This window comes from Perca fluviatilis, chromosome 21 (assembly GCF_010015445.1).
Source record: "Perca fluviatilis chromosome 21, GENO_Pfluv_1.0, whole genome shotgun sequence".
Taxonomy (NCBI): domain Eukaryota; kingdom Metazoa; phylum Chordata; class Actinopteri; order Perciformes; family Percidae; genus Perca; species Perca fluviatilis.
The window spans coordinates 18,584,130-18,594,188 of NC_053132.1; the positions used below are offsets into that span (position 1 = coordinate 18,584,130).

Here is a 10,059-nt window from a genome sequence, read left to right on the forward strand (position 1 = left end):
CCAAACTATTCCTTTAAAGACTTTGAGGATGACTTTGGCTGCCACTGTGAACACTCAACCCTCACCAAGCAGCCCCAGGGCATTTGGAAAGTGCTTTACCCAAGCAAGGGTAACAGAGAAGGGGGGCAGCTGATCCCCTGTGGCATTCTCACAGAATTTCTCCTCAAGAACTGGGTCACACAAGATGATGGGTGCATTCCCTGACTTTTTTTTTATGACCATCATAAATCCTTTATTGCTCTTGCTCTGCTCTAGAGGCATGTGCGTCTGACACAGGGAAATCCTTGTTGACAAACCATTTCCCACATCTCTAACATCAAATTTCATTATTCAGAACTGCGCTGGGTTATTCTTACCTTGTTCTATGGAACAGACAAGAGCATTTCTCGGAGCGCAGCCCGATGTGGATTAAATTACGCCTCCGCTTAAATACATTTCCCTTTTTGTGGTCTCAGTTTTGTATTGACAGTTTCATCAGATGAGACACAAATGCATATTTCTCTTTGCCACAGTCTTGTGAAATAGGAGATTCACATCCCTGGCAGCTCTTTTAAATGGACCAGCAGGCCATGGCCCCCATAAATGTTATTTGGAAAACCCATGGGAGTGACCGCATCAGACAATATGGCTCCCAGAGGCACCCTGGGTGCTTATTAAATGCATGAGAGAGAATGAAAAACAGCACAGGACTAGAGGCTCTGTCTGTAACCAGGTATGACCACGGAGGATTCCTCTGTGTTCCCTTAATTACTCTGGGTGTAGGGGTGAAAGTGTTTGCTGAAAGGGCTTTTCCTACTCAGAATATGAAAAACGTGTCTATGTTTCGATGATAAGTCTCTCTCCCTCTCTCTTTCTATTTCATGACAGCTGAACTGCAGTAACCCAATTCTCTGCTTCTCACATCAACCTTTTCTGACAATCACATGATATTTTGCATATTACAGGGCTAGGCTTGTGACTAAAGATTAGCATATTATGCTGAGGAGTAATTCCTGAGCTGAAGGGTGTTTCCGGTATAAGCTAACAGGACTCAAATCTTCTGGGTGACAAGTGATTGGTTTGTTCCCTCCTACCAGACATCCTACGTCCCTGCATCTGATAAATGGAGTGGAACTTTCAATTGGCTGACATGGTCTCTTTATGTGTAGCGTAGAGCACTGCTGTGTGTGTATAGCTCATTTAGGGATCCCATTGTTATGGTAGTCAGCTAGCAGGGGTTTGGCAGCTCTTATCAGTATGGAGCTCTGGTAAAGTCGCTACTATCAAAAAAATTCACAGAATAACTGATGAGTCCTTCATCACACAGCGATCTGATTCATCAGCATAACGAGCTGAATATGCTAAAGAGTGATTTGGATTCTATATACTCTGTGGTTTTTTCCTTCATTGTTTTTTAGTGAGACAGTTGACTAAGTTTAGTAAGAAAAACCCCCAAAACAACAATTTAATTGGAAAACATCATTTACTTAATACTGGTGACTACTGTAAGGGCTTTAATGGAAAAACAGTTGTACATGGAGTTCCTCATTCTAGTGTCGCCTTTTCCAATTGTTCATATTGCTGGTCTGTAATTGTCTGTTTGTGAGCGAGGTGCATCTAGGGGCATGCACCACTGGATAAATCCCATTTGTATCCCATATTTGGAGTTCGCCAAAAACATGCCACTGCTTTTACTCCCTCAGCGCACAGACTAGACCATCAACTCATCCAAAAAAGCCTCCTAATGGGTCGCTGAAAGATGAATTATTCATCTGGGCTAGGTTGCATCGGCCTGGTTTTCTTGTGCTGATGCACATGTCTTGTTGCTCACCTTGGCTCCGTGACAACAGCTGAGCAAAACCATCTGAGACTGATGCTGACCGTGTGGTTGGTGCTTGTAGCTCCATCCTATTTGGTGTGGGCTACCACTTCAGGTCCCACATTTAGCTCCCTCAGCCCTATACCACAGTACTAATGGTGGAGGACTCCTCTGACCTGCCCTGTTTGCCGGGCAACGACTTAAGATACTCCAGGTGCCTGCGGGCGTCCTCCTGATTAGCCCTGACATAGTAGACCAGGTAGGAGATGACCATGGTGAACCAGCCGAACATGACGACCAGCATGGCCACATCTGTAGTCCTCTTCATCACCACACATAGGTCTATGTCTGGAGCCAACAGGAAGGCAAGTCCTTGAACTCCTATTTCCTTTGGATCTGAAGTCTGGCACACGATGCCCGTCAGTGACGCAGGCTCCAGGTCCACACGGGGCATGGCCATCTGCAAGTTGCAGTCACAATGCCAGGGATTGTTTGTTAGGTTGGCGCGAGACCGCAGGCCCTCGAAGGCCTCAGGGGTAAAGTTGACTAACTTGTTAGAAGAAAGGTCTAGGAACTGTAGTGTGGAGCCCAGGCCTCTGAATGCACCTGGTTCTAACTGGCTTAGTTCATTGTGGGATAGATCCAGTTCAACCAGGTAGGGCAAACCTGTAAAAGCATTTGTTGGGACTGTAGTGAAGAGGTTGAAGTCCAGGTAGATGCGTTGTGTGTCATTGGGGATATCCTGGGGGATCTCTGTGAGCTGCAGGTTGCTGCAGCGCACTGTCTTGCCGCCGCTATCGCTCTCAGAGCAGTAGCAGCTCTTGGAGCAACTGGTGGCAGCATGGTGGAAGCAGAAGGTCATTAGCACCAGGCTGTGCAGCAGCAAACACATGACCACTGAGTGGCGCAGTAACCAGTCTGCAAGTAGGGACATCGTTGGATATGGGCATGCTCCAGGAAGGACCACCTGGGCGCAGGAGGTGAAGTCCACATCAACCTCCCCAGTAGCTGTTGAGCCTATGACATCAAAAAAGCAACAGAAAGTCACATTAGCAGTGGTGGGAGGCTACCCTTTGAAAAAAGACAAATGCAGATGTACTGTGAAATTTTTTCTCACGCAAAACACGGTTGATTAACAATGTTCTTCATAGTCCACAGTGTTATCTAACGTAGAAATCGGGGGGTGCAATGAGGAGGAGGCAACGGGGGTACTGCATGTCAGCATGTTGTGGGCCAGAAACAACATGCATTTCTGTTTTATTTCTAGGAAAGTCTGAGGATCAAACATTCCCTTCATACCAACTAAATAAACAAGCTACGAAAATCCTTTGGTGTCACTGTGCCTCCTTTATAATTGACATCCCCGCTATGCAGGGCTATTTCAGTACACAGAGAGTGGCATTAACATAGTGATGTGACACCATGAGGAACAAAATGTTCCAAAGAAAACATAAAACTAGATTTTTCATGCTCATGAGTTATACTTATATATACTGTATATCATGTTTCCAGTTATTTATAAAACTATTGCTGCAATTCTGATGCAACAATTGTATTAAAAATGTCCAAGCTTGGTGTCTAGTCCATAAGGTTATTCATTTAGTCAGAAGTGCAAGTAACACAGAGGTAAACGCTTGTCTGTGTCCTGTAAATTACACTTTATATTTTGTATGAAAGCCTTTGAAAATTGCAAGTGTACCCACCCTAACACACTTCATTAATAGCTGATCAGGGCTACCTCCTATCCTGTTACTAATCCTCTTAAGGAAAAACTCCTTAAGTCAGTGTAGCATCAGTGTTGGCCACCCAATCCTTTTGTTGGGGGTAGATGCTAATGTTATAACCAGCACCTAGGCCAACAAAACAGACAATGTGATGGCCTGTCTTCTTTGAGACAAAACAAATCAACCACAGAGTTCAACCAGACTTCTTAATTTCTTCAAAATGGCTAGAGACTGGGCAAGATCCACTTACCAAGATTAAAAAATGAAATCGATCTCTAAGTACCTCGAAGTATCAGATGGCGTTTGGGGCGTAGAGGACCGAGTATAGTGGCAGTGTCTGTGTTTGTGTGTGTTAAAGGGGACAGATGACTTGTCTACGAGGCACAGCTAATAGCACTCATTGTGGTACACCGGTTTTAGAAATGCCTGCCAGACAATCCCAATAATGAGGGAGAGATGGAAGCTGATGCACCAGAGCAAGCACTCTGCTATTAAGAAGCTCTGACTGCTGTAGTTTGCCTCCCTTTAGACATAAGATGTTTATCCATACATCTTTATTAAGGCAAAGCAACTTCCAAAGGATTTCCCTCTGTACTTCGTGTAAGCAGGATGCATGAGAAAGTAACATAGTATGACAGGTGGAGTTTAACACCCAAAGAAAATGAAAGTCTTGCCGAAACTTAATGGGTAACGTGAGGATCCTCCTGTAAAGGCTGTACTTTTCTCGTCACAGAGCATGCCAGCCTGGTATTTAGCTGAGAGATAATGGGGGAGCAGGAGCAGAAGGCTGGTGACGGAGGAGGAGAAAGCATGTGGGCATGCCAGCACAGGGTGAAAGAGAGAATGATATCAAGAGGATTTTAGGGGGTAACGTTACAATAACACAGAGAACAGTGCATGACACTAATGAGATATCGAGGAAAGTGGCAAATGTTAGTCAGTCACAGGGACAGCTGATGAAGACAGCTGGAGGGCAGAGGAAGGATATGAACAGAAAAAAAACAGTGTAAACCATAATGAGTGACAGGTTGGGGCACCAGAGATGTTCCAACCAAAATATGCTTATCCAAGACATATCTAGCATAAAGTCATGAGCATGAGTCCTTTTACTAATGGCCTTTATAACAAATATAACCCATCTTACAGCCATATATACAGTAAATGCAATAAATCAGTTTGCCTCTAAATCTGGTGAGGTCTTCATCAATGTTCCTAAAGTCATTGCTGTGATAAATAACCCTCCTGCTTTTAATTTAAACAATAAATACGGTGCTCTGGCTGCCAAAGGTCAGTCTTTCACTTCATAAATCCACTGCTGCCACTGCTGCACTGATAAATCTCTGGCACCAATTATATGAGGAGCAAACATGAGGGGCATTAAGATGCAACACGAAGATATGATGATAAAAGTGTTTTTCATGTATAAATCTGACCTCATATGGCAGCACAGCTGTAAGTATCGCAAATAAGCTGCTGGTTTCTAATTATCAATGGGGGATGACAGAAAAGGAAACAGGAAAATAAAGCATTCTTGACAGAGGCTATTTATCTTGAAATTCAGGCTTTTAATGCAACTGTAATCATATTTAAATGCTTTTAGCTCTTTCCACTCCAAATCCCTCACACAATGATTACTAGAGATGCTCGTTTTGTTCCTTGGAGCACAACAATGCATTTGGTAGATTTCCACTGTACCTGAAGAACCCATTCAGTCAAATCGCCGGTTTACTCACCATTATATGTTCATACACAAAGGCATTTTAGGCAGGCTCCCATGTTACATATCTTCATTTCTTTCTTTTACACATAGTACTTATGGTTTACGGTCCCAGAACACTATTTCATTGAATGTACCTCAAGCCCGGACAGAGTTGTTTAAAAAGGCTTTCATGTTTGCTGCACCTTCTACTTGGAATGACCTAACAGAAAACACTCAAACTACAGTGTCTAATTTCCTTAAATGATTTTAAAGGTTATGTTAAAACCATAGAACATGAGTCCATCCACACATGCAAATGTTTGAACTAATGGCACTTTTATTTAATTGAAATGCACTTGAGTTGCCTTTGCCTCTTTTGTGTTTGTTTTGTGATTGTAAATTGTTTTTATATGTAACTAACTTATCTCTAACTGCTATCTTGGCCAGGTCTCTCTTGAAAACGAGATTTCATATCTCAATGAGACTAGCCTGGTTAAATAAAGGTTAAATAAAAAAAATAAAAATTCCCCCGTAGAACAATCTTTTGAAGTTAACTAGAGAGCAATAAGCATACGCACACTGTTACAGGAGGGCAGTTATGTGTAATGGCATGTAATGTACAGCATGTTAGAGATTAATAAGGGATTGATCTCATAGCCATTGTAATCAGTTTAAATAGCTTTTCAGGATCAATATCCTCAACATAACTATATAACTACACTGATGTAATTACTTTACTTTATATTAATCTCAACACAAGCTGAGGACATTTAATGCGCAAAATGAAAGCGCAACAGTGGGTTAAGTATCAGTTCCTGCTCAAATTTAAAGGCTATAAGCAACAAGCATCTGTTGGAAAATGAACTCAAAGCACATGAGATAAGGCGATGCCGCTTGGGAACTGAGACCCGTGTTAAGTTTGTCTTTCATCCTGTTTTAGTCAGCACCATGCAGTGGCTGTTTCCAGGGCACATTTAGAAACCTCGCATTAAAACTCGAAAACAGCTGTTATTTCATGGATTGAGAAATGTGTAGACGCATGCAACATCACAAATAAAACATATGCGTTTGGATCAGTAACACGGTCGGACACTCACGTTTTTGCCGCTTTCCCTCTCCTTTTCATGGTGCGTTTCTCAGCAATTGCCCAGCAATGAAATGGTCCAGCAGATCAGAGCGCCGCGCGAAAGGCGGTTCGGTCAATATCTTGGTTCGCTTCCATCAGGTCCTCTTGCAGCTCGTTAAACTTGTGCTGAGAGCCGCTCTGGCAAACACCACCCGCCACTGGAAATGCTTCGACAGTGCAGTCTTTTAGTTTCCACGCAACCAGAACACTAGTCACAATTGCTGGAGCCAGCGCGAATGGACAAGGATGCAGCGCGTGGGCAAGGCATGTCATTGATGGCGGTATCGCACTCACTCTGATCCTGGATGTGGCAAAAAATAGTCCCATTGATGTAAAGTTTAAAATGGCAGACACATGGCGCGCAATGCATTTACGCACAGATGGAAAAGGTTAATGACTGGATAGATTTGGTCGCATCTGGAAGGATTGTTGGAAATGCATGTATATAACATGTAATGAAGGGACTGATTGCATCCATATGCATCTGTTGATTGTAGTGAGTGGATCTGATGTGCATGCATCAAGTGCCAGTAAAATAGGGGGTACCCCTCCCTCACACACACACACACACACACACACACACACACACACACACACACACACACACACACACACACACACACACACACACACACACACACACACACACACAGTGATCTTATACGCAGTGCTCATACATAGACCGGTTAGGTTGACAGCCGATACTAATCATGTTTGATCTGAACTTGTCGTTTCAAACATGCATGCCAGGGCGGTGGGTCTTCGGCCGTCTCCGTCTCCGGGCACTTTTCCTGCCTGCTGCCAGCCGATAAGGAAGCCCAATCAAATCCACTATAAAAACAGACGTGTATGGGCACTGGCCTGAGAGAGTCTGCCAAGCACATCATAAGGTATTAATGGAATTAAAATCAATAAAGTGGGATACTCCACCCAAACTCCCTCCCTGGTGCTATGGAATGACAAACAGTGTATGATTAACTGCAGCTATAGGGTCTTTCTTTCTTTCTTTCTTTCTTTCTTTCTTTCTTTCTTTCTTTCTTTCTTTCTTTCTTTCTTTCTTTCTTTATCCTGTCTGTCCAGTTATTGAAATATTACCATTCTCTTTCTCTCTCTTTAATGCTCTTTAAAAGTAAGTACGTTTTACATACCCACTAGTGGCTTTATCCAGCCTTGACTGCATGAATGGTAAATAATCTGTTTTCAGTGCTTTTTTATTTGTATCATAGACTGTTCATTACCAGTCAGAGTTAAAAATTGCTGTTCTGTAATATGTTTCTTCATGTCCCTGTCCTCATCCCTGTCTCATTTGGACTATATATATATATATATATATATATATATATATATATATATATATATATATAAACCAAAGATTGTACCATTATTTTAGGGATTTCATGGATGCCCTGCTGGTGCAAGTTCTTCTAGACATCATAAAGTATTTTTGTTTGTCACTTTGATAACATCACTTGTCATTCTGTTATCTTCTCAGTTTGTGCTACTCAGGCAACATCTCTTGTTTCCCTGTAAACTATCAGCGATGAGCATCCAGACTAACCTGCAGGAGATAGATGCACAATGCAAAAGGCATTCTATTGGGTTATTGGGCTGCTAAGTTTTATGGTTGCATTTGTTTAGCCCTCCAAATAATTGCTTTGCTTATTAAGTTTAGGTTGAACTGTTTACACATCTGCTGAGGCTTGTATTTATTTGGCCTCATTGGATTCCAGCAGAGAAATATAACCACGATAATACATTTGTGCATCTCAGTTCCCCATGAGAAACACATATAAGTTTTTATAATGTTCATTGTTGCTGCTCTAGTCACTCATTTTACAGCCAGGAGGTTAAGAGGACGCTCTTGTCAATTAGAAGGCGATCAGATATAGGTGGAGGAAAAGCATATGACAGTGAAACACCAGAAAATAGGATTACTTTCCACAGAGGAGAGTGCACTGTCTTTCCCAGCTTTATCAGATTACTTCAAATGCTCTGCTGTGGTTGGCAGATAGACAGGCGCTGTATGCATTATCAACCAAGCATTAGTCCTGAAAGACTACACTTCCAAATGGATCAAAGTTCCTTTTTTTCCCCCCTCCTTACTTTTTACTCTCCAGCCTGTCAAGCAACTCAAAGCAGGCCTAGGTGTCCTCTCTGACCTGTGCAGGTGGTATAACTGCAAGCTGCAAGTGCTGAGGGGGAATTTGGCTGAGAAAATATTAGCACCAAAGCTTCTACAATGCCATCTCAACAGGGTGGGAATGTTTCGCCAGTCTGTGTGCTCTGAGCTGCAGCGGAACAACAGGAGTCATATTAATGAGATCTCTCCCTTTCATTCTCATTTTCTATCCCACTTTGTCTCGCCTGCTCACACAAACACGCATACGTATACTGAAGCACACAGAAACACACTCTGTCTCTGGCTCCCAGCTACAGTAGCTCCTCGTCCCTGAGCAAGATCAAAGTCCTGCCATGTCTTTATGAATACATTACTCTGTTTTTTTTTATTTCCTTACCTGTCTTGAACCTTTTAATCAAACACTGTGGGAGAGGTGTATTAAAGGATTTCACCGCTACTGCCTGTAACCGAGGGGTTCGCCTCACCTCATCTTTCCTGTGAAGGTCCTGGTCTTTGAAGTCTGGTATCATTGACATTACGGAAACAATGGACTTGTGATATGAAAGTGTTGTGGATATTCATTGATCCTTGTTGAATTCCCCACTGACAGAGCTATGGTCGGCTGAGTCTTCTCTTGTGGTTGGAAGCTGAGCTTCCAACCACAAGAGTCTTCAGTGAAAGCAAATGTATTTGCAAAAAGAATAATGCTAGACTACATTTTAAATATGTTTTAGGTCAGTGGTACCCAACCTTGGGCTTGGGACCACCACAAGGGGTTGTGAGATTAACCCAAGGGGTCACAAAACGATTACTAAAAAACAAAAATCTCTTTTTTTAAGTTATTTTTTAAGTTTTTTTTTTTTTTTTTACTTTTTTCTCTATTTCTGTACACGTTTTTTTTTTCTCTTCAAGGATCTAACAATATTACTTTCCTACAGCCATGCTAGCGTCTCTGTTAGTGTTTACTTAGGCACAGTGCTGCTTCGAGCTAAATGTTAGCGTCAGCATGCTAACATGCATCTTAGAGGCCATCCACACGGAAACGCTTTTTGGTCATTTCGTCCTAACGAAGTCTGTAAACGCACTGCCTGAAGAAAGAAAATTCAAAAACGCCGCCCTCGCGGCTTCGTTTGGACGGCGAAGCTGCATGCTTGCGTATCGATGATGTTATCGCCACACCCCTTGACCTCTAGCCTTCGACCTCTTACCCCGCAACGACGTCTCATAACAACAACAACACCTACATAAACATGCATCCGTCCTAATGCCCACAACCACACTGAACGGTAGCATCGAAGGTAGCATATAGCTAGCTAGCTTAAGTTGTGTTTGGTTTCTTCTTCTACTGTCTGTTTGTATACAGCGCGCAAGCATGCTCCGCCTCTTCTTCGCCGCCTCTTCTTCTCCGTTTTTGGTGAATTTCTGTAGCAGAAAAAAAAGATTGTTTTGGTACGTGTGAAAGTGGCCTTAGTTTAGCAAGTTAGCATGCTACCATTTGTAAATAAATAAGAAACACAAAGTACAGCTAAGGCTGATGGGAATTTTATTAGTTTTGCAGCAATTTGTCATGAACCAAAGACATTCACCCGACAT

General features: G+C 42.5%; 1 protein-coding gene across 3 annotated transcripts; it reads right to left on the minus strand.

Moving 5' to 3' along the window:
- Window positions 1-1,443: 1,443 nt before the first annotated feature.
- On the minus strand, window positions 1,444-9,794 carry lrrc3ca (leucine rich repeat containing 3Ca). Of its 3 annotated transcripts, XM_039787260.1 has the most exons (3): window positions 8,952-9,794; window positions 6,319-6,648; window positions 1,444-2,815 (listed from the first exon to the last, which is right to left on the minus strand). In XM_039787260.1, the coding sequence occupies exon 3, from the start codon at window positions 2,730-2,732 to the stop codon at window positions 1,938-1,940; it is 795 nt and encodes a 264-aa protein (XP_039643194.1). In that variant the 5' UTR covers window positions 2,733-2,815; window positions 6,319-6,648; window positions 8,952-9,794; the 3' UTR covers window positions 1,444-1,937. The 3 variants fall into 3 exon arrangements, with proteins under 3 accessions (XP_039643194.1, XP_039643196.1, XP_039643195.1); XM_039787262.1 differs by lacking the exon at window positions 6,319-6,648; XM_039787261.1 differs by lacking the exon at window positions 8,952-9,794 and having other exon boundaries at window positions 6,319-6,766.
- Between the last annotated feature and the right edge of the window lie 265 nt (window positions 9,795-10,059).